At 47.4% G+C, this 24,930-nt stretch overlaps 1 protein-coding gene across 1 annotated transcript in view; it reads left to right on the forward strand.

The window, feature by feature from the left end:
- Nucleotides 1–24,484, forward strand: part of WNT9A (Wnt family member 9A) — a 57,710-nt gene extending 33,226 nt beyond the window's left edge. Inside the window, exons 2-4 of the mRNA XM_082014935.1 lie at nucleotides 5,363–5,622; nucleotides 9,698–9,960; nucleotides 23,344–24,484. Coding sequence (XP_081871061.1) covers nucleotides 5,363–5,622; nucleotides 9,698–9,960; nucleotides 23,344–23,817 — 997 coding nt within the window. The 3' untranslated portion in view covers nucleotides 23,818–24,484. The remainder of the gene's footprint in view (nucleotides 1–5,362; nucleotides 5,623–9,697; nucleotides 9,961–23,343) is intronic.
- The last annotated feature ends 446 nt before the right edge of the window (nucleotides 24,485–24,930 follow it).

Genomic DNA, 24,930 nt, shown 5'->3' on the forward strand with positions numbered 1-24,930 from the left:
AGTGTGTAACGTTGTAGTGGTTTCTGTGGTAGGGGCTGTTACTTGTTTCTTTGCAATTAGAAGGTGCAACTGAGATTTGGGCGCTATTGACTGAGGAAGACCACATCTGAGGGGTTGCCACCTAAAGAAAAGCTCTGTGTGTGTGTACAATGCTGTTGAGAGGAAAATAAGGATCAAAATAGCGATTGGGACATAATCGTGACGAGAATAACTGCATTTGTTACTTGAATTTCCAAATGTTGTTGTGCTTTGTTTGATGGTCTCCACCAGCAAGACATTGTTTATGGAGAGCAAAAAAGAGGTGAGCATAAAGCAGAGAGTTGGTTGGGAATGACCTTGAAGGAAAAGAACTAGCATGTGCCTAAGGGGCAGTGGTCTGTGGATGATGACAAGGGGAGGAAGCCTTGCGAAGTGCCAGGATAGACAGAGTTTTAACAAAGCTGGTTTTGATTTCTAGCTGGAGTGTAGGGGGTCTAGATCTGTCCTGTAAAGCCCTGGATGGTCTACATTTTCTCAGCCTGGAAGAGGCACTTTTCCTCCTGTCACCTTCTTTGACCCTCACAATGTCACAGTACCATGCCAGAGAGATTGATGGAAAACTTATACCAAGGAAAGGTTGAGCTAGAAGTGAATAACTCTAATGGAGCAATCTTCATGAAAGGACTTAACACTTGCTGAGATGGCAGGATATTGTGGAAGCCAAGAAATCCTTGCTGAGGTTTAGAGAATACCTTGCATCATTTTTTTGTATGGACTTAAGGGGATGTGGGATATTTTTCCATTAGCCAAAGTAGGAAACATTTGGCTCTGTAGCTCAGAGAATGGTAGGGGATTTTGAAAATAGCACGTGTGGCTTTGGATTTTATGGTCTAAGTGAGGCAGCAATAGACATGAGTGCCTGAATGCTGGGGTCAGCAATGCATCTTGGAGGAAAAAATACCTAGTTCTGACTTTGAGGGGTAGAAAGAAAATAGACAACTAATTTAGTAGCAAAGAGGAGAAAACCTCCTTTGATCCCAAATGATTTGGGAGTCCACTAATGCTTCTGGCAGCTCTGGGAAGAGCAGAACTGAGGTTGGTGAACACTTTTCAGACGGTTTCCTCCAAAGGACGTTGAGTTAGTGTGAGCACAATGGTGGCATTTGTACCTGTGAACACTTAAAAACCAAACAACATGGTGCGGAATGAGATAGTTTATTCTTGAATGGTCAACTCTCGCTCCAAATATCAAGTCGTCATCACTCACCATGGAATTCAGAGTTTTCTTGGACTTTGGCTTCTTATACTTCAAATAGCAATTAGCCTTTGTGGGATGGGGGATGACACCATGGTAAATCAATTTAGGAAAGCTTCTTCACAATGTGGGAGCGTGGTGGGAGAGGGAGGGCGACTGGAGGTTGTTGGATGCAAAAAATAATAATACAGGCCTGGTGTCTAGGATAACTCAGTGCAACTCCTTGAGTTGTGGAGTCATGAATTTAGGTATTGCAGTGAAGAAGGTTAGTGTTCAAGTTGCCAACTTTTCCAAAACTTTTAAAAATTATTAAAATGAAAGGAAAGAAGTGGTGGAAAGAGAAGAAAAAGGGTTGAAAGAGTAGCAATACTGCAGGAAAACATTCACGTAAAAATTAAAAATAGAATCAATTTGTTCGTTGTACAGATGTACCAAAGATAAATCTCCCAACAGAAGGAAGCGCCGGGATAGGAATGCAATATTTCAGCAGGCCTGTCATTTCAGGCAGGTATAACAGAGGCATTTCCTTGCAGGAAAGCAGCTTGCCTTGGCTCGCATCTCTGGCACTTGCAAAGGAAACGCTTGAGTGTGTCAAAAGCGAGAGTGCACTTACAGACCTATGCAGGTGCCTTACTTCTGCCTCATCCTCCTCAAATTCTCATCAGGAAAATCCACGTTAAACAAGGGAAGATACAGGCACACTGATGAAAATGAGCTGATGAGAGTCGTAAAAACTCTTGACTTCTGAGATGAGCTGAAGGCAGGACCCACCTGGAACTGCCTGTCTGGCAGCGCAGTAATTCCATGGTGCTACAGATAAAACTTGGCTACGCAGCTACCAGTGTGACTTGTGCAGTGGCCGGGGCTGTGTTTTGGTTCTCTCCCAAGCCTGGGTGATTGGAGTCTGAACTCCAGGAGAGCAAAGTGATTAGCAACATTTGACATGAAGTTCACAACCAAGGCAACTGGGTGCCACCAGCAGTGTATGTGCAAACCAGGTAGGTCTTGCTATTTACATCTGGCGGTAGTAAACCTTCTGGCGGCTTGGCTTCAAACTGGGGACAGATTGAACGGGAAGGAGAATAGCCCAAATGATGTTGCGAAGGTTCCTCTCAGCTAGGTGGGCATGGCACTGGGCAACCAGGTACTTCCTGAGGTCTGGATGGTGCGAGTGTGTCTCTCGGAGCAGAAGTCAGACAAGGTGCACAGAAGTTTAGGTCAAAGTCTGAAGCAGAAGCAGTTTCTTGACTTTGTAGATTCATATTGCTCTCAGAGGCCGGAGATAATTTCCGGAGAGTTAAAGCTTACTGGGTTGGGTGCAATGAGCTGGTTGGTCTCTCTTCGGGTTCCAAGTGGGCAAACACACCTTCAGCTCACACTCAGCCCCCTCGATCCAAAATAACACAATTGCACAGAGTGCTGGCTGGCAGTTTAATCGTAACAGTTGTGGAACGGGTGTGTATAAAATAAAAACACCCCCTCTTCCCAAAAACTTTCCTTGGAAGGAACAGCTCGGTCTTTGTGAGGAGCTGAGAAAGCATCCGACTGACACCGTTGCCTTACAGGACCTCACTCAGCCTTAGGTTGCATAAAAGGGCTTTATAGGATTATAAAGGTTCCATGCAGCGGCAGCTCCACGGCAGCGTTTCAGGTGGGGGCACCGGCTCTCCCTGGCTCCGCCTCTGCTTGTTCATTATTGATGCCACGTTCTGGAAAGTGCCACCTCACCCCTCTTCCCGGGGCCGCGGCATCGGTCCCCCCCGCTGATGTGGGCACGCATCCAGCGCCGGGGGGGAACCGCGTGCGCTGCCTTCGCCCGTGGAAGTCTTCACCTGGAAGAGCTTCGTTGCTTTCTGGACAGGAAAAGTGCCTTCCCCTAAATTTACTCCTTGTCTTGTTCTGGAGATGCTCTCCTAACTCACTGGCTTCGCCCCGATTCAGGCTGGCATGAAATCATCAATCGATCTGCAGAAATCTTGGTGGTAGGATCAGCTTCTGCATCGCTCCTCACTGTGATAGCCATCTGCTACATGATACTTGGAGCTTGTGTTTTCCAGAACACTTAGCTGAACAGTACCTGCTCAGTGGGAAAGGTAAATTAGGGAGGGGGAGCTGTAGAAAATGCTTTTATGCCTCCCTCCCTCTTCTTCGCCAGCTGAGGATATCTCTTGCGCCGACTGTGAAAGGTTGCAGGGGTGAACCTTCAGAGCAGAAGTATTGATGAAGGCCAGGAGTGAATGTCCTGGAGATTTTGTTACAAGTCTTTACTCCTGTGAAGCTCAGACCAAGCCACCTTTCTCACGGTGGAGCCTGCTCAGAGCTCTGGTTAACGAGGCACCGGGGCTGGGTGATGCCCCATCTCTTTGGCAGAGCAGTTGAGACCAAGTCCACAGTCTGCCCCAGCTGAGACAGAGGAAAAATGTAAGGGTTAACCTTTGTCAGTGCTTCAGATGGAGCTTTCTGTTTGGCCTTTTGGATGTTTTTATCATTTTGGGGGAGCAGGTTTTGGTGGGGGGGAAAGCATTTTTGGGAAATTTGCACTGGGTTATACTAGTTTTCCATGTTTCCCACAAATCACTCTGACTTTTCATGTTTATTGTTGCAGGGTTTTTTTGGAAATCCTAATAGTTTTGAAGGTAATGGAAGGAGAACATTTCCCTGCCCCTCTCTTTTCTCTTAAAAATCCAACCCCCAGACCCAGCCATTTTTTTTTTCCTCCCTCCTTTAGACATCTGATGTTAAATCACCTTGTGAAACCATCAGTAAGGATTGGATCTGTGCCAGATGCTGTGGCTCCAGTCAGGATTTTGTGCCCCTGGTGGAAGGAGGTTTGGGAGTTAAAACATCCTAGCTGTTTGCCCTTGGGGACCGCGCTCCTGGCGGGATGCGTCCCACCGATTAGAGAGAAATCCTCGTTAAAAAAAGAAACCACAAATCACTGCTGCTGCAGGACAGGCAGGGTTTTAAAGGGTTCCCAGGATCCATCTGTGTTCAGCGAAGGGGGTGAGTGTGTGCTCCCCTCCTGCGCCCATCGCCCCATCTCCCCCGGTGGTCCTGCAGCGATGGAGACGTCCCAGCCTCTGCCCCATCCCCACGCCCGCCTGTGCAGGACTGCACCGTCCCAGCACGTTTTCGATTCTAGCTTGAAACGATTCTTCCTTTTTGGCTGGGGAAACGTGTCTTCAGGTCCTTCGAAACCCTGCATAGTGATTCCCATTGACTGCGTGGACTGGCACCCGGCCGGAAAAGGGCAGAGCCAGGAGAGTGGGGTGCGGGCAGCCTGGCCAACAAACCGCTCATGAGCCCAGCAGATGTTTCTGCAGCCTCGCTGTTCCCCGGGGCCGATGCCAGCCTGGTCCTTTTCCAGCAGCTCGTCACTTGACACCGGGAACAGTACGCTGGCTCCTTTTGTTGCACATTGTACGAGTCAAGGACCTTGTGCCTGGAGAAGGCAGGGGAGGGGAGAAGGCAATGGGACAAGTTTCTTCAGGTCACTTTTTTTTAGGTTTTGAGCTTGTTCTGCCTTGTAAAAGCTTTTGGCAGTATTGCCTGGAAAGTGTATCCTGCTCTCAAGCCTCAGGCTGTGGCTTGCTAGGTTTTATGTCAGGATCTCTTCTGCTGAGGGGCAGGGTGGTTGTACGTGCTTTCTTGGTGTGTCTTTTGGTCTGGTGGGACGAATCACCCTCTATCCCTTCCCAAGCCAGTTCTGGCTCTGCTTGATGTGCTAAAATGATTTTTTTTTTTGTTTATGCACAGAGGAGTGACTGTAGTGCTCTTGTATTTTTGCTAGTTTCCCAAGTTCATGCAGTTAGGTACCTTCAATTATTTCTTTCCTATTTCAGTTTTCAACGCAGTTCTGTGGTGGAGATTGCCAAGGTCTTATGTCCAAACAAGCTCTGTGAGAGCTAATGGAGACCATAAATCCAAATATTGCTTCTTAACCTTCTTCTCTTCTTCCTACCTTGCACACACACTGCAGTGAGCCTCCGTGTAAAATCACTCCTTGCCCAGACATCAGCAAGTCCACATGGGTGCTCAGCCAGGGAGAACCTGGTCCCACCATGGCCCTCACTTCTACCGTGGTCTGTATTTCTCTCCTCACTGCTGTGCCCCTCTGTTCCCCCGCAGGCTGACTGGGAACGAACCCCTGACCATCCTCCCTCTGACCTCAGAAATGGAGGAAGCTGCCGTCAAAGCCCACTACAAAGTCTGTGACCGCCTGAAGCTGGAGAAGAAGCAGCGCAGGATGTGCCGGCGGGACCCCGGCGTGGCCGAGACCCTGATGGAGGCAATCAGCATGAGCGCACTGGAGTGCCAGTACCAGTTTCGCTTCGAGCGCTGGAACTGCACCCTGGAGGGTCGCTACCGGGCCAGCTTGCTAAAGAGAGGTGAGCTGAGCGGTGGGTCTTAGTCAGGGATGCTCACACCCCCTGCACCCATTGGTGAAACCCTGTCCCAGGTCACCCAGAGAGGTGGTGGATGCCCCATCCCTGGGAACATCCCAGGTCAGGCTGGACGGGGCTCTGAGCAACCTGCTCTGGTTGAAGATGTCCCTGGTCACTGCAGGGGTGGGACTAGATGGGCTTGAAAGGTCCCTTCCCACCCAAACTATTCTGTGATTCTTCTATGATTGGCTTCCCTGGAATTTTGCAGAGTGGTCACTGGTGTGTCCTTGGCCAGTGCGCTGTGGGTCACCACCTCCCCAGAGGTCCAAGAAGAGCTTGTAGAGGTAAAGGCAAAGCTGGGCTCAGCTCATCCATGAAGGCACACAGCAAGCAAAGGATGTGCTGTATGGCAGTAATTTATGTGCTTGTACGAGTGAAGGAATCCCTGTCCACCTCCCACTGCTGGCCATGGCTGCTCTCCTTGGAGGCTGGAGATGTCTCCTGCATGTGTCTGCAGCCAGTAGCTACAGTCGCTCCTCGCTTCTGCTGAAAGTCGAGCTGTTGCTGGAGTGGAAGGTGTTGAAATTCCTGAAGCTGTTCCCTCTTTTTTTTAAATATATTTTCCTATTTATGTCAACCTTTTGGGAAAGAAATTGAGCAAATGTCTTGTTAAGGGAAATAAGGCAAAAAGGACTGTTTTGTGCTGTCCTGTTAGCGGGGGCAAGGGGAGCCCTATCATAGTGCAGGGCAAAACAGGCAAAATCTGTGTGTCCTGTTACCGTGCTACCCAGGGAAGAGCTCCCTGGATGTGACTGGTGAGTAATTCCCACACCCCTTCCCAAGCAGCTCAGGTGAGTAAAATCCAGTTCTTATTTCTGGGCTACAGCTAACAGTGCAGCAGGACCATTTTACAGATAGCTTGCATGGGTCTCGAAGGCTTTCGTGACTTCCAGAAAATCCCACACCTAGAAACCCAGGGTCTGATGTGCTCAAAGATAAGGGCAGAGGTTTGCAAAATGCCCTCCCTCGCTAATTAGTGAGAAGAAGTAATTCAGAAGTGCTAGGGCTTAACGAACGCGCTGTCACTGACTGCGGTGGAAACAAGGAAAGTCCTTATGAAACCCAAGAGGTCCAGCCAGAGCTGCAAGACGTTTAAAAATATCCCCGCATGCCGGAGGAGTCCCTGGGTTAGTGGCACCTTGGGGAAGCCAAGCACTTTCCCATGCTGACACCTGGAGGCCACAGCTTGTTCCTTCAGATGTGCCTGTCCCCGTGGGCAGCCCTTGGCAAGGGCTATCTCAAAGCAGCCTGAAGTTGAGCTGCCTTAAAACACCATCGAGAACCCCTAGCCCTTGTCAGGACCCCGCGTGATAAATGGTAGCTTTGAGGGTTGCAAGGCTCTGCTTGCTGTCTCATTCTCCCATGTTTTATGCCCCTGCAACATCTCTGCCCTCCACCGATGCTGTAAATCCTGCAGACGTTCTTCCCGCAGGATAACACACTGCCCTGTAAATCTTTCTCCTCCTCTCCGGGAGCTGCTGGTTCCTGGTTCAGCGTTGCGGCAAGCGATAGCCCAGGGCAAAGGGGCACATGTATCACTCGCTAAGACACAGCTATTCAAATACATCGGTGTGGGCTTGCTTCCTCTCCTCCAGGACCATTGCAGCCTCTTAAGGAGAGGGGGGGGTGGGAAAAAAAGGCAAAACCCCCCACATTTTGCTTAAGAAAAATTTCTTTCTCCGTTTTTACACTTGGTCACCAGAACAGCCTGGCTGCTGCTTTGCAGCTTGGGCTGATGCAGCCCATTTCTTAAAATAACGGGGGATTGTTTAAGGGACTTGTTATCCTCTTTGGATACTCGCGAACAATTTTGGAAATGGCTGAAACTGGATAGCCACGGACGGCGGGCTGTCGATGCACTGGGGGTTAGAATGCCTGCATTGATTTAAAGCTCATTATCTCGTTACAAAATATCTCGGTGCAATCAAATAGTGCATGGTGGAGATGGCTTTAAGTCTGGCCAGAGCCAAGAGTCTTGGACATGGACTTGCTCGGAAGTCACCTGAGCTGTCTGTGGGCTGGATGATACCCATGCTGATGGGCACCGGGAGTTTGTGAGGCTTTTGGTGATGGAGAATGGGAGGAGTTGAGCTGAAGCTGATGAGGAGATTGATGGACGGGGAGAACCTGGCAAATGAACCATTCTTTCTGGCTTTCTATCAAACCCAGTATGCATTGTGGTTTCACGGCACTGACTTTCTGCTGAGATTTCACAATTGCTCTGAATTCAGTGCCTCAAACCAGGAGGCCTTCAAGCTGGTTGTGGATCTGGACTATCTACTAAATTTAACCACGTCCGGGCTGTTTTCTGCTAACTGCAGTGTCTCAGACTCTCAGAGAAGAGTTTGCATGTCCCATTCCACTGAGGACCTTCTCTTAGCACACTGCTACCTTGCCACTTCATAGCACAAGTAATAGCAGTAGCAAGAGGCAAACTCTGTAACTCAGGAGCACAGAGGCTTGGGAGCATCTCTTTCTAGTAGTGGCATCCCTCTGACAGCTGTGTGAGCTGTCTGACCTAGGGTGTAACCTAGAAAAAGCTGAACTAGCCTACAAAAGATGAAAGCTTCTTAGAAGGCATTTTCTACACAGAGGATTTTGGTGGTCTGCATTCCCACGAGTTTTTTCTGTATGAATTAAGTAAAGAATTCTCCCACCACTCCCAAAGAGAGGTTTGCAATGCTGAGAGTGTTTCTGGAGTGCTGGAGAACATGGTCTAAGTTCAGGGAGAAAACAAAGAGGAAAAAAAAAAAGAAACAAATTTGGTTTCTCAACCCTGACCACTCTTCATGGTGTCTCTAGCAAGTGTGGAGTTGAGCCCTTTTTATTTTAACCTTTCTTCCAGTAAGGGAAAAGCTCCTGCTCTTCTTTTCCAGGTGAGCAGTAGAGCAGTCAGACAATTGTCACCACAACCTGGTTTGAATTGGCCCCCTTGGGAGGACCAAGCCTCAGTCTTCTGGACTGGATTTTCATCTATGTTCTGCCGAAGTTCATCATCGCGCACCTTGGAGTGCTTTGGGAAGGCAAGCTCTGAGGATGGGCCAGGGTAGCACCCCATGAGCTTGCTTGGACTACCATGAAACTCCCAAGGAACAGTTCCAAAAATGACCTGGCAGTGTCTCTGCATGTCCTTGGTTGACACACCAGCTTACAGATATATCCACTACTGTCACCATCCACTTGTGTTATTTTTGAGTGGGGGATTTCTTGAGTCAGATCCAAAGCTGTTCTGGAATTGCATCTCAAATATGCAGTTGTTTATGGCTTCCACAGCCAGAGAATGAGGAGCTATAAATACTGGCATGTTTGCTTTTTATTTCTGTCTTTTATCATTTGGATTGAAATCATGGGTGTCTCTGGGCCTCAGTTTACCTACTGGGAGGAGCGGATGCTGTTGCATCCCTGCAGGTGGGTGTGGAGGTGTAAAGGGCTGTGCATGAAAAGTTTCAGGTGTAAACTGTTTTTTGAGGCAATTGAGTGAGGTTCTCTGTGTGGTTGACAGGGTGGCTACTGTGTACTTCCCAGTCCTCAGGTGCCTTTAGTTAACAGTTTTGTTGGACTGGAGTAGGACCCAGTGCTTTTCTTTTTTTCAGGGGGAGAGGGAATAACAAGGAGCCTTCATGGTTTCTACCCCAACCACCAGCCTGGAAGTCTGTGCTAGGTTCCTGCTATTTGGTGGCCCCATGGTAGCAGTATTGCTGTACCATGATGACAGTACCTCCGTAGCCTGTCCAGCTCTTGCTCACCTCTTTGTGTTCAGTCAGAGACTGTCTGCAGAGTGACAGCCACAGAGCTGGCCAGATTTGATTTGCATTCTTGAATCTTGGCTCGTGTCACCTCTATCCATCATTCCTTGCTCTCCACTGTGCCCTCTCCATCACTGATGCGTGTAGAGCTCTGTGTGCTTTGACATTGCTCAAACTCTTCTCACAATGGGTTTTGCCTTGATTTCCTCATTTTTTCTTAACTTTTGCTCCAGCTGCAATTAAAGCCGCCACCTCCTCTCTTAAATCTCCAGGTTTTAAGGAGACTGCCTTCTTGTACGCTATCTCCTCTGCGGGGCTGACGCACGCCATGGCCAAGGCATGCAGCGCAGGGCGGATGGAGCGTTGCACCTGTGATGAGGCCCCCGACCTGGAGAACCGTGAGGCTTGGCAATGGGGTGGCTGTGGCGACAACCTGAAATACAGCAACAAGTTTGTCAAGGAGTTCCTGGGGAGGAAACCCAACAAAGACCTGCGAGCCAGGGTGGACTTCCACAATAACCTCGTGGGCATGAAGGTGTGTTGCAGACCGCTCGGAGTGGGGTTTCACACCATTGTGGGGTTTGTGGGGGCAATAAGGTGCTGCACTTGGGTGTGGGAACAGGAGTATTGGATGCAAAATGCATGGAGTGATCCTTTTGCTGGAGGAGGGAAGTTCCGTTTAATATCTTTTATCAATCCTCTGGATGAGGGAATCGAGTGTGTGCTTGGTAAGTTTGCAGATGACACCAAGTTGGGTGGGAGTGTTGATCTGCTGGAGGGCAGGAGGGCTCTGCAGAGGGATCTGGACAGGCTGGATCGATGGGCCAAGGTCAACTGTATGAGGTTCAACAAGGCCAAGTGCCGGGTCCTGCACTTGTGTCACCACAACCCCATGCAACACTACAGGCTTGGGGAGGAGTGGCTGGAGAGCTGCCCGGCGGAAAGGGACCTGGGGGTGCTGGTTGACAGCCGGCTGAACATGAGCCAGCAGTGTGCCCAGGTGGCCAAGAAGGCCAACAGCGTCCTGGCCTGTATCAGGAATAGTGTGGCCAGCAGGAGTGAAGTGATTGTGCCCCTGTACTCGGCACTGGTGAGGCCGCAGCTTGAATACTGTGTTCAGTCTCTCACTACAAGAAGGACGTTGAGGTGCTGGAGCGTGTCCAGAGAAGGGCAACAAAGCTGGTGAGGGGTCTGGAGCACAAGTCTGATGAGGAGCGGCTGAGGGAACTGGAGGTGTTCAGTCTGGAGAAGAGGAGGCTGAGGGGAGCCCTCATCGCTCTCTACAACTACCTGAAAGGGGGTTGTGGTGAGGTGGGGGTTGGTCTTTTCTCCCAAGTAACAAGGTATAGGCCAAGAGGAAATGGCCTCAAGTTGTGCCAGGGGAGATTTAGACTGGATATTAGGAAAAATGTCTTCACTGAAAAGGTTGTCAAGCATTGGAACAGGCTGCCTGGGGAAGTGGTTGAGTCACCATCCCTGGAAGTATTTAAAAGATGTGTAGAAGTGGTGCTTAGGGATGTGGTTTAGTAGTAGACTTGGCAGTGTTAGGTTAACGGTTGGACTTGATGATTTTAAAGGTCTTTTCCAACTTAAAATGATTCTATTCTATGATTCTGTAGGTCTCAGTTATGGGACTATGCCCTGGTTTTGTCACTGTGCTTCAAAAGTTGTGCAAAACCATTGGAGGGAAAACAAAGGGAAAGAAACAGGACTCTCCAGGTCGAGAAAACGTGAGGTGGGGACAAAGATTGCTGTCTTTCCACAGGGAGGGAGGAGAGGGTCTTACACCACAAAGGGATGGAAAGACGGGTTTGTCAGGTTCCCATGAGGTAGTGCGAGAAGGAAGGGGCTTATGCTGCTGCAAGACAGGTTGAGGGACTCTTTTCTTGCAGTAGTTCAGTAGAGCGTGGACAGTGTAGCATCTCTGTAGCCAGGCTTCTTCAAAACTGGCCTGACAAACACCTGATGGGAACCAAGGTGGAGATATTCCTGTCTGACCTCAGACTATTTTCTGTCAGACTTCCACTCTGCCTAGAGCTTCTGGGTTTGTAGCTGATGGTGCTTGGGTGTATAGTCCCTTTTTTCTTCCCCCCCCCCCACCCTCTCTGCTGGAGGACTTTGTGCTCTTTACCCCCATGTTCCTTCCATGAGGCTTTACTCTCCTGCCTGAGGGCCTCCCTGTGGGACTGAAGTAAAGGACAAAATGTCTGCAATTGCTGGCTCATCCCAGCACGAGAGGGGAAAGGAAGGGGCTTTCCACCTTCTCCCATAATCTGCTTGGCTGTACCTAGCCTGGAGTTACTTGAACACAAAAATCCGTCAGATTGGCCAGCACAGGTGCCTAGGATCAGTGTTTCATTGCGCCAACCTCGAAGGGGGACATACTGTAAGGCTATAAATAGCCTTCGAGCCTTGTTATTGTCCGTGTGATTGGATGGAGGGTTGGGGCTGGGATGGGGGACCTGGGTCTCCAGTTTCCCAGGCAAATGCAGCCCAGTCAGTTGTGCATTCTAGGAATCACCACCCCAGCTCAGTTGTTCCTGTGCGTATGCATAAAATGTCATTCCTCGCGACAGAGTTGGGGTATCGGAGAATGCCACCAGCGAGTGCTGGCCAGCAAAAAGTCTCCCCCTCTTTCCACCACCAGATGCTCCTAGACAGTGTTGAGATCAGGATTAGATATATCCTGGATTTAGCTGGTGTCTGGCTTTGGCTGACAGCTTTTCTGCCTCTGGATTAAAAGGCTCAGTGCCTCTGCAACTCTCTGGTGTGTGAAATTGGCTTTGTGGGGTGATGAAATTTGTTTTAATCCTTATGGTCGGTTGTTCCTGAGGGCTTGTCCCAACTCATTGGAGTTGGCTGTGTAGCAAATAGGACTGAAAATGGAGAAGGTGGTCCGTGGAGGCTCTGATTTCATGCTGGAGATTGCTGTAAGGTGTCCCAACTCTCCTCCCTTTTCAGAGTCATGTAATACAGTCTCATCAAAACAGGTAAGGCTTTAGGTGCCATTGATATGTTCTTATAACTCCATGAATATCTCGCCTCCTGCAGTGGGGCTAAAAAATTTGCCCAAGAGATTTGACCTAATTCTCAGTTCTCTCCACACCAGAAGCTCCAAGCAGGATGCCCACATGGCTGAGACCCAGTCTTGGATTTAGGTTAGGTGTCCTTACTTATCTTCTCTGCTCTACACTGTCTATGTGTCTTTGAGCTAAATGAACTTCAAGGATGAGCTGGAGGGAATGAATCTCCCCTTTCTGCCTGCCCTCTCTTGTCCTGATCCCACTGTGAGTTAGTCCCAGGAGAAGGGGAGATATGAGGGACTCTCTTGCATCCTCTTCCTCCACTTTACTTGGCATGGTCAGGTCCTGGTCATTGGCAGCGGTTTCTAAGCACTGGTGTAATTATCTGCAGCTAAACAGCTGAGTAACAGTTGTGACGGTTGTCCAGACGCTGAGAGCCCTCATGGCAATCCAAGTCAAAGACCTTTGCTGTAGGTCAGTGATCTGGTGTTCCTATTTTTGTCCACCCACGCCATGTCTGTTGAGTCGGTATTGCTGTCTGACAGCTTTCCTTGCCTATTTGCAGCAGCGGTTAACATTTCTCTGTTTATGCTCCTAGAATAATTGTGCCTTAGTCTGGTTGAAAGGCAAGCCAAGCAGCCCACCAGATTCACAACAGCACCGTGAAGCCAGGCAGACAGCAAGCGAAGTATGTATTGAGAAGGAAGCTTTTAGGAGGGTGGTAGTTCAAGATCAGCAGAACATACATCTATATTGGCAGGATGTGTGGACCTTAACCATTGGTACAATATGGTGTCATTAAGAAGATGATCAGAGATGTTCCGAAGCAGAGATGAGGACCCAGGATGGCTCTGTAATTGCAAGGTCAACTTGCAACCCTTGCTTGAGATTGCAAATATCAAAAATTATTTGAAGCCTGAGCATTGACCTTCTTGGTGTGGTGGTTGGATTGTCTCTGATATTACTTACACTTGGGTGTAGATTAATATCAGGTTCAATCTGTTTCTTTCCTCCTGGTCCCACTGCCAGTGGTGGAGGATGAGAGTTGCTTAGCAGGCAATATTAGGTTCCCTTGCTGAATTTATTGGTATTTTCCTTGATGAAGGCAGTGGGTTAAATATGAAACTTGGCACATTTCATCTACTTGTCTTTCTCCAAAGAAGTTGCCCATCATCTGCTGCCTGATAGGCTTTCCAAATATTGAGTAGCAAGAGATGCTAACCTAGTGGCTATGACAGTCTGAAACCACTTTGAACTAACCTAGTTTGGTTATTTGGGCAAGAATTCATATGTATTTGATGTGAATCAAAGGCAATATAGGAGGAGTGCAGATAGCCTTGATTTGTGCCAGTTTGGAACGGAACAATTTTGAATCGGAGTGCTCGTTATACAAATAAGATGCTCTTATGGCCTCTGATCTGTTAAATGTCCCTGTGAGTTTCAAAAATACGATTATGGCCGCTTTGAGCAGGAGCTGAGATGCAAACTGAATGCCTTTCCCCAGCTTATGCAGCAAGCCGATGGTGGAGCGGGAGACTGAAGCTGGTTCTCCTGAATTCCTGCTCGGCACCCGCTGTGTCATTCCTCTAACCAAACTATGGGTTTTATGTCTGTTGGTGAAGCCATACATGCATGAACTGAACACCTTTGCTGCATTACAGACTGCTTTGGACTGGGCTGGGAATGGACAAGGAGCCTTTCTTGTCCAGTGCTTTGTTTTGCTACGGGAGCTTGCTGCTGCCTTGGAGTACTTACAGTGTATGTATATGGAGGTGCACGTGTGTGTTCGCTGAGGGAATGGAGGAATATCTGTTGAAGATGTAGCACAAGCTTGGTCGTCTCTCACTGATTCTTAGCAACATATAATCCTTTTCATCTAATTACTCCCAACCATGACAAAATGTATAAATAGTCCCCTGACACCCAGCAAAAAAAAGGACCTGTGCTTAATTGTCTGATTTGGCAACAAATGCTGTACCCTTCTTGTCAACATGGCAGTTTCTCCATGGTGTCACACTAGCAACAGTCTGTGTACTTCTGCGAGGGTGACATTATCCTATCCCGCCTAGTTTTAGTGTCTCTTGGTAGACGTTCTCATTTAATTATTATTTTACTTCTGTTTTCTACAACCTTGATGGGCTGACTGTAACTTTGCCACCACCAATGAAATAATCACTGAACATGTTGTGCCCATGATGGCTCACAAAGTTATATGATATGACCTCAATCGCTAATGAAAGGGCGAGCTTGTCTAGTGTGAGGATGAGGTAATTAGACCAGGACTTCTCCAGCCTTCTCTTTATTGAAAAGTAGGAGCTCTGAATAGACCACTTATTAAAAAAGCAATTTCCCTTCCTTTGCCAAATCTACTCTCATTCAGCTATTCTTTCAGAGGGGTCTTGGGTGGAGAAGGGTGTGTGTTGGGGGGAGATGTGTGTATGTGTCAAGGGGATGGGGGGCAGTGGTGGTGAGAGGAGTCAACTGTATTAAACCTCGGTTGCCAGCAATGAAGTTTCATGGTTCCATTAAATGCAGCACGGGCAGCCTTGCTAAAGCGCTCTCCTCTATATCCTCCCCCTTTTTTTTCCCCCTTGTACACACAAGTGCAGCCCTCTTTTGTAAGCCATTAATGAAAACTCGGAATATTAGAGCACTCAATTAGTTCCACTGGGCTTGAGTAAGTGATGTTTTAATTAAATTTGCCCAGTTTCTCAGCAAAGTATCATTAAACATGACTTTCCAACTCCCTCTCTGGAGCGTTGCTAAGTTTCTTAATCCCAGGAGTGCTGACCTCTTCCAGAGGTATGTCTGGTCAAGCATGTCTTACAGATCCAAGGGGCACTATTAAAGGGGGCTGCTGTTACCCAAGAAAAAAAAAATTGTCATGTTCTCATTCCCTTTTCCCTTTATCCTTCCAGAAGGAGGGGCACAAACAAGCCTCTGCCTTCAGGACTCTGAAATCCAGGGTATAGCCAGTTTCCTTGAGAGCCAAAGAGCGTTTAGTGCAAAACTACAGGAGGGCAGAAATGGAGAAGAAAATTCCTCCCTGTCAAAAGATCTCTTCAGGCAATATCCCCCTGTGAAACTGGTTCTCTTCATGAGGCTTCCTTACTTGTTTTTGCACAGTATCAACCCAAACGTTTTGGTCTGTGCGGACTACATGCATATTTCTGAAGGATCCTTGTCAACTTTGTTGCTGTAGAGTTCAAGTCCAGACCCATCCTGAGACGTGTTATTGCCTGCATCTCTGAAACCATACGGGATGCTCTGGAGAGGATAAGTGGGAGGTGCATGGACTTTCCCTTGCTGTTGACTTGCTTGTTTTGGAAGTCCATGCGAAGAATGACTTTTCCCCTTGGGCTGTGCTGGCAGGGATCTATCTCAAGGGCTGAGCGTGCCTCCTGCGCTGGAGACGGACTCTCCATATCAGGAAGATGTTTGCCCAGCTATCATCTGTCTGAGGAACTTCACAAGCTATCACATAACATGTTATCAGAGCATACCACCCTCTTCATTTTTGTATCCCCATTTTACAGGGGGGAAACTGAGACCCAGAAAGATTAAGTGACTTACTAAAGGTCACACACAGGCGTAGCGAAGCAGAGACTTGCACCCTGGTTTCTTGTTGCAGAGACAGTGTTTACAAGCACTGCCCATCCCGTCTCATACGGTTCCTACTAGCAAACGTGATTCCAGTCCAACTCCAGAGTTTGTCAAACAGGAAAGCCTAAATGCTAATCCCTCTGTTTTTCTGCACCCTCAAGAAGTGTAATAATTGCTCTTTTAGATGAGACAAACCCACATGAGTTTACCCATACAGTTGATGCATGGAAAAAAAAGTCAAGATGCATCCTTTTAGTAGTTTCTTTAGGGGGGATGGATTTGTGGCATGAGATCTAGCCTCACACTTCTGCCGAGGTAAAAATCAAACCTAGCAAATAGCCACCTCTCTGAGACTAGTTCTAGATTTTGTATGTACAGATCAGTTTTCAGGGCCACCACTAGTATTAATATCTGTATTAATAATATATAATTCTTCCCCATAACTATACCTAGCTCCAGGTTATGACAGGTAGGAATACATAAGCATGCTCTCTGGATCTTCCTTTCCTTTCAGGCTAACGTTGGTGAAGCCAAAGTCTTTCTAAGGCCTGGAAATCAACACTAGAAAAAAATTGATTGCTGTATCCCATAAGTAATTGCCATTAGGTGTTTATGTAGAGCTTTCTTAGCATGTGAAACACATTAAAAATACTAAAGGGGGAAAAAATTACTTTTAAATGTCTCAATTTGAAGTAGGGTTATTTAAGTGTTTGTATTTTAATACATATTTCACTAAAATAATGACTATTTTTAGAGAAAGAAGGGTAGTGGAAAGGGAAAACTGTTCTGAAAAACCAGTTTGAGAACAGGTTCAGAAGAAAGGCTTTTAACAAGATAGGAAAAAAAGGAAGGTAAGTTAAAAAAAAAAAAAGGAAAAGAAAACTTGTAACAGTCTGTGAAACTTTCATAATTCAACCAATGGCGATGACCAGTGTCACTGGACAAGTCTTGTCTTCTAGTTGTTTGGGTCCTGTGAAGAAATGGAAGGGTACTGTGGCTACTGTCCAAACAAATGTTAATACTTGAGCTGAGAGAATAATTTAAATTGAAGGAGGATACGTATATAGAGGATGGAAGAGATTTGATTTGTATAGAAGCATCCCGAAGCCCTTTCTGAAGTAAGACTAAGCGAGGGCAGGCTTTTTCCTGGATGAGCTTAGCTCTAAGGGGGTTCATCTGCTCCCTCCTCTCCCCCAAACCATAGCGAATGGTTTGAAGCCTTGGAGCTGCAGACCAGCCATGACGACAGCGGAGCTATAACCGAGGAATTCCCACGGCGGAGCGTCCGCTTCAGACTGCTGCTGCCCAGACAAGAGTTGTCTGAAAAACCACTGCCAGAGCCCCGTGACCCAGCTGGGAATGAATGGGAATCTGTCCTCAGTGTTTCAGCTAAAACACTGAGAAATTGTGTGTTGCAGCATGTCTGAGACTGATCATTACGGGGGCACTTAGTCTGAGCTTCGTAGCAAACCATTGTTGTGAGGAAGGATTACATGTTGCATAGCAATGCTCTGCTGTGATCCCTTTTCCCTATGGCTCTCGTAAAGCCGTGTGGGCAGGCGGTCCTGCAGTGCTATCTAATTTCCTCTTAGCAGCGAGCACCAATAAAGACAACTCAGTCTTGCTCTATCATCATTGTTTTCCTCATTGTGCCTTTGTCAGTATTTGATATTCTCATGAAAAGATCAACAGGAGTTTGCGTTCCTAAGTCAAAAGAACTAATTTTCTCAAAGAGCTTTATTCTCCTTCCAAACTGCTCGACTACCAGACCAGGTGGTTGTTCGGAGGAGAGTGGGAGGACATAATTTCGATGTGGGATGCTGTCCCTGACACATTGGTTATCTTTGTTCAACTTTGCTTTTATGGTAGAAACTCTCTATGGCATGTAACACAGTAAGGATTCGAATGCACGCTAGTTTTGTTACTCCTGAGTTACGACAACTCTGCTGATGTGTGGTAGCGATGGTGTCTAGGCCACAGGGAGCATTAAATGCTTTGTCCTTTGGATTTAAGCTGGTACATTTTGCTTCGCATCTGTGACAGGATAGAAGCATCCATGTAGCCCCTTACCTTGGTGTAGACGGAATACAATTATTAAATAAGCAGTGATGCCATATGTGTTTGAGAGAGGCTCAAGTCTCTGGAGGATGGAGGCAGATCAGGCTCTGAACTCTGGTCTGCTACCTATGGCTCCTGAAATTATAAGCTTGTGCTAGTCTGTCTGCCTTGTATACTCTAGACTTTTTTTGGTAATAAAAGCTAAGTTATTCTATCCTGGAAGTCCCTTCCAGCTTTGGAAGCATGAGCCTAGACATTTGCCCATTTGTCCCAAGGCCCGGCCAGGAAAGGTTTCTCCAACACTGCTCCAAGCAACCTGCTGACTTGGATAAGTCTTACTCTGCTTCCTGGAGGAATGAGGTTGATTTAAGGGTCTCTGACAGGAGCCTGCAACAAGAGGAGGAAGGTCTTTGTGGAAGCTGGGGAACGAGACAGGAAACAGAAGGGCTTTGCCAAGATTCATTTTGGCTCGTGGGTGGTTAGGGGCCCGTAGGCAGCAGTTCTCCATCACACGTCGCCTCGAGTAGCTGCATCGTGACCGACAGCAGCAGGGGAGGCTGGCTGGGGAAGAAGTTTTTCTAGGGTTTTCATTATAGCTGCCTTGTAATATTCTTGAGCCCTTCCTGGTCCTTCAAGGAAAAAGTTTATGGGGTGGTTGGGATGCACCACACTTGCACAGTGGCCATATGAACATCCACATGCTGGATTTCATGAACTGTGCATTCATGAGAACAGGGACAATAGAAACCTTTTATGCTTTGGTCCACCAGTGCACGACGTTTAAGCTGTTCCAGCCACTGCTTAATAAGGAGCTGGAAGTGAGTCAGGAAAAAACCAGGCTGGGATTCATTAGGGGCTTTGTTTATCACTGTTTAAGCCCAGACAAGGAGAGTACGATTCATCTACCTAAATATACGCATTAGTAGCCTTTGAGAGAGACCTTTATGCTCCTGGAGGGACAGCTGGTGGTGAAGAGCAATGTTTTACAGAACCTCAGTTAATGCTAGGTGCTGATATTTAGACATGTGAGTTTGTCTCAGAGGGCGGGATACCGCTCACAGGTTAAGATACCTAAATTGAGGTGCCTCCATATGAGCTGGGTTCCGAGGCTCCTGGTAGTGAGTAGAGATGTGGTCAGCACAGTCGGTGGAGCCTGGACAGCTGTTCAGTGGAGCATGTGCATGTGTCTGCATCACTGCAGGATCCTTTGCCTGCTTTGGCTCCACTGAGTCAAGTGGAAGTTTAGAGGTGGTTCTCAAACATAGGCAATTAAACTCAAACGTCTGCCTCGGTGAGGTCAACCCTGGCTGGGTGGTGTGATTCAAGTGCCTGAGCCTACATGCCTGTTCCTGACTGAAGGTCTGCTGCTATCTGCTAGCTGCCAAGCCATCAGGATGTGGATTTCCAGCACGTGTTGTGCTATATCTACCAGCCCCACGTGGATGCCTTGGATATTCTGCACCTGCAATGTCAGCTCTCCTACTGAGCTCTGGAGAGGTGGCTCCTGACAGGAACAGCCCAGTGTCTGGGTTCCCTTCCTGCATTTCATGGCCGTGCCTTGTTCAACCAGCTCTAAATCCAGCCAAGCCTGTGCACAGGAGCATGTCTACCAGCTGAGGCAATTCCTGTTGGTTTCTTGCTTTCCTATCTCCTGTACGACGGTGGCTGTCTCCTTTTGCAGGTGGAGCAGATGCAAATGGGTTGAGGGAGGTGGGAGGGTTGAGAAAAACCTGAAGTGGTGAATGACTGCAGTGTGCAGCCCCTCTGCAAGTATCTCAGCAATTTTTCCCAGTTTGCTGATGGTCTGGGTGTGAAATCAGGTATAGGAGCTTTGTTTCACATGAACTCAGCTCTCGCTTCTGGATGACCAGTGAAATGTGACTTTACGTAAGGGACAGTATGGGCGAGGGTATTTTTTTTTTTTTCTTGGTGTTGAAACGTGTTCTGTACGCTCTTGTCTAACGTTGTGGGATTTCTTGCAGAGTTGGCTAGACACTTTGGCACGCAAAGCGTGACGGCCCCTAACCAAGCCGGCCCAGCTGAGCACTATAAGCAGTAACACATCTCTCTCTGTAACCCGTCACTTGTTTGAACGCTACTGTGTATTATTGGATTGCGTTTGAAAAGGTCTTGGCTGTCGCAGGAATGAAGTGTGACCGTTGGCCAGGCTTTGCTGAAGGCCGTATTATGCATAGTGTCTTTCTAAAAATGTCTCTGTAATATCAGGATTGGGCCAGACCCCAATTCTGAGTCCATGACCTATTGCACATTTGCACATGGTGCTCAGCAGGACTCGTGCAGCCAAATAATTAATAACCGGATGGTCAGGAAATGGACTGGAGCCAGTCCTCTGCTGTCATGAGGCCATAATGTGGGCAGATGCCATGATGGGCAGAGGGGGGAGATATATTTTTTGTTGTTTCTTTTTTAGATACCGGAGGTGCCCAAAGGAAGGCCACTACCTTGACAGGCGGCAGCTCTATGAAACAAACTCTGTTCTAACTTGCTATTTTAGGGGGTGGTTATCCCTTACCCATTTCCAGTCAAAATGTAACCTATTTTTGGGGAAGGGGCAGGGAGGGAGAGCTAGAACTATAAATACCTGTTTATAATCCGTGGACAAAATGCAGGTTATCTGTGACTGTTCAAATAAGGTGTCTGCTCTCATGTTGCCCACGGGGGAGTCCAGGCACAAATCTATCTCTGGAGAAGGTGAGGGAGAACATTCGGGTGCCATTTATAAGGAGAAGGCTATGCTTTTGTGCCGTGAAGTATCTTTATTGCAACCTGATTCGAAAAGGATGGAATTCTTTGTTTAGCACCAGTCAGGGTATGGGTACAGGGTCTTTTACAGCACCCGGGGAGCTGTTGCCACCTTTGACTCTCTCCAAGATGAACAACCATTGACTCTGCTTTTTTCTCTTCCCTTCCTGATACTGCTTCTCCTTCCCACGCTGCTTTTTCTGTTGTAAATAATTTTCTCATTCTTCTCTTTCCTTTCCCTCCATCCTGTACGTGAACGCTGTGGTTCCGCTGGCTCTGCTCTTCCTTCTGTATTTACACTGTGTGGTGGTCTGAAGAGAGCTATTCCCATGCAAGCTCTCCGCATGCAAGATCTGGATGTCTTTCTATGTGGAGACTGACTTTCTTTTGCTTTGGGAATAAATCAAACATATGCATTTGCCTTCTGTTATCATGAACAAGTTATTTCCCTCCTTTAGGGATCTGTGAGATGAGTCTTACTTCTCGTTACAATACCCGCTGCAAGTGTTTGAATTTTAAAATAAAAAAAAAAATTAAGTAATTAAGAAAGGATTTGAAACTAAACCTTGCCATTTATAGTTGTAGTCCAGAGGCATAAGCAGGCACAAAGTTTAACATGACAGTCCTGAGGTGGGGGGGACAGAATCCACTTCAGTTTCCAAGGCTTTACATGCCTTCTCTTTCTTTTACACCATGAGTTTGAAGACCTTGCTCATAAGTGCGCTGTTTTTTTTGTGGAGGAAATAAAATATACATTTCCATCCTAGTTGAAAACACCTTATAGGAGGTTCTGCCAATACCTTATAGAAGTTACACTAGTGTGGGACTTGAACCTTGCAGCTTGTTCCTCCCTGGATGGTGGCTTGTGTAGACAACATTTGGGTGCAGTAGCCCCTGAATGCCTTTGTGATGCTATTTCCCATTATCCCCTCACCAGAAGCCTGACGCAGCATTTAGCTCAGTGGCTTTCCCACCCCGGGTCAGGTTCTTTGTAAACACTTGTGGCCTTGCTTACTGTATGGCCTGGTCAAATCTCAGGACCTGCTCACCCCGAGGTGCTGCTGAAGCATCAAGGCAGTTGAGGTTCCTCATCCTGACGTGGGGCAGCTCCTGTTTGCTCATGATGGGGCAGGGGGTGTAGCCTTTAGTGCATGGAGCCTGTTCCTATGACTGGAACTGAAAATTTAAAGTCCCCATGTGTCCCTACAGAGTGACTGCCCCATGTCCTCTCTCTGGTTGAAAATTGAAGGCTGCTCCCCTACTCCTGCCTGCAGCCACCAGCTCCATCTGAGTCCCCAGGGGTTGCTGCCTGATGGGCTGAGGACTGAATCCACTGGGATGGGGTCTTCTCACTGTACCAACAACCCAGATTTCAGGTCTTTTTTCCCCTTGAAATCATCTGTGTGAGAATCCAGATTCCCCTTCCACAGCTGGTGGCACAGGCAGAGTAAATCCTGGGAGCTGCGTTAACGCACCTGGAATTACTGAACCCTTCACACAGAGGTCTGTGTTCCATTTCTTCACATCCTAATTTTTCAGAGAAAGGGAGGGCACAGAGGAGGCCAAGGCAGCCTTGGCCTTCACCCTGTGTGAAAACATGCTTCATTAAACATGTGTTTGGCCAGCAAGCAATGGCACTCTTTGTTTTTAAGAGCACATGCAGGCTGCTTCATTGCTAGCAGAAAAAAAATTGGCAGGTCCTTTTGAACATGCTACCATGCTCCCGAATAGGATCCTGAACACAGGTTGGAGAGGTGGAAGTTACCTGGATGTTTTTGGAGCTGCTGCTTTTGGTGATTCATGCTGTTGTTCTCGAGAGCTTATATATATAATTCAGCTACGGGAACGTTTTTCGTCAGTCACAAAGTGAACTGGGTGGGACGCTATGCCTAGTCGGTACTAGTGGAAAAAGCACAGCTTAACCATGTTTCCACCGAGCCTGTACTGCTGACTGGGAGCTATGAGAGTTTCAGGTGGTATCCTGCGTGTTGTGGTATGGAGAAGGTTCCTACTGTCCGTGCTCATGTTCTCCAGCATGTGCCAGCTCACCCATGTGTTCGTGTGTGTTACAGCAGTGCTCTCCCTCTTCTCTCCACTAAACCAACTCTTTCCACTTTTGCTACATCTTAGCTCCTTGTTCTTACTAAAATATATAAATAGGTGTTAAAATATGTATTGATCACAGTTTCAGACCTCTGCCTACGTAGAGGAGTGCCAGCACTGGATAGCCTTCGTACACTTTACTAGTAGCCAATAAAACCATGTTCTGGCAGGTAAACGTCGTATTTGTGGAAACTTCTGAAACAAGTATTTCCTGTAGTGTGTGTTTTCTGTCCTCTTCCAGTGGATAGTTTTTGTGTTGTCATCGACTTCATGTTCCAGGAGTGTCTTCTAGCAAATTATTTTTTTGCTCTGTGCCTTGATTTCTTCCCCCATAACTGATTTTCTTTTGGGGCCGTGTGTGTCTGCAGGTCATCAAGGCTGGAGTGGAGACAACCTGTAAATGCCACGGTGTATCTGGATCCTGTACTGTCCGAACATGCTGGAGGCAGCTCTCTCCATTCCATGAAATAGGGAAGCAGCTGAAGCAGAAGTACGAGACATCACTCAAAGTGGGAAGCACTACCAATGAGGCCACGGGGGAAGGAGACATCTCCCCACCCAAGAAGTCCATCACTGGTCACAGTGATCAAATCCCAAGGACTACGGATCTTGTCTACATTGACGATTCCCCGAGCTTCTGTATGATGAGTAGATACTCGCCTGGGACTTCGGGAAGGAAATGTTACAAAGACAAGAACTGTGACAGCATCTGCTGCGGGCGAGGGCACAATACGCAAAGCCGGGTGGTCACCCGTCCATGCCAGTGCCAGGTGCGTTGGTGCTGCTATGTGGAATGCAAGCAATGCACCCAGAGAGAAGAGGTTTATACCTGCAAAGACTGATGTGTCTTCTGCTTGGTGGCAACCCTCGGTGACGGGCGATGGCGATCTATGAGAACTACGTATGGAGACAAACAGGGTTTGATTGACCTTCTGGGATCTGAAAGCTATGTTGAGACATAAGCACTTTGTAGGGTACAGGTGACCCAGCTGTGTTGCTGTTTTGTTTTTTTGTTTTTGTTTTGTTTTCATGTAGACTGAATTTTAATGAGGTCCAACCATGTGGAAATAAGTGCCTGTCACACTGGGGTTAGACACCAGTTGACCTTCACCTTAGTCATCCATGCAGTTTGATGGTTCATTCATCCTTGGAACATCTTGATCATTTCACCAATTTTCCATGAACACCTGGACTAATATATTCTCTTTGGCATAAATAACCCACGCTACTTTATTCCTGAAGCTTACCCAACTGCTTAGAAAGCTAAGCAGATGAGAAAGAAAGATCTTTCTGCTTTGAACGGGATGGTACAGGAAGCGGTCAAATCATTTTTCCCCTTCTGAAACTGGAGAGAAGTGTGTCGGGTAAGGAGGAACAGCCCTGATGGTTCCTCCAGTGGAGTTTCTGCACATTGAGCAAACAAGGCTCTGACAAAGAGACCCACTGGAAGGGTAAGGTTTTTAACGACAGCTCCGTATCCGCATGCTTTGATCACCAAATACAGCTCCGAAAACGTTGGGTCCACCATGTTGCAGACAGAAATATATCCAAGAAAGAGGTTGGGAAGACAGTAGAAAACCAGATGTGCCTGTCCCCTTCAGTCCAATCACATGTTCTTTTTTAAAAACAATTTCTTCAAAGGCAGTTTCTTTAGCACTATCGCTGTCTTAATTTTTGTTTTTTTAAAAAAAAGCAACCACTAGATACTTTTGTTTTATTTTCACTTTGTGCGTGATTTATTTTTCTCTCCTCTTCCCACCTCTTGTTGATCAAATTCACCCTGTGGTAACTGCTTCAAAAATCTGAACTGGAACTTTTTAGTCTAATGCCAGCTGAATTTGGATGTGTTTTTCTGAGTAGGACAAAAGAAATTCGAGTGCATCTTGGAATGCAGCGCTGTCTTGCATTATATAGCAGCCATTTTGGACTGGATCAGACCTCTGGAGGAGTTGACT

The sequence above is a fragment of the Phaethon aethereus genome, assembly GCF_964289735.1.
Source record: "Phaethon aethereus genome assembly, chromosome: 2".
Taxonomy (NCBI): Eukaryota; Metazoa; Chordata; class Aves; order Phaethontiformes; family Phaethontidae; genus Phaethon; species Phaethon aethereus.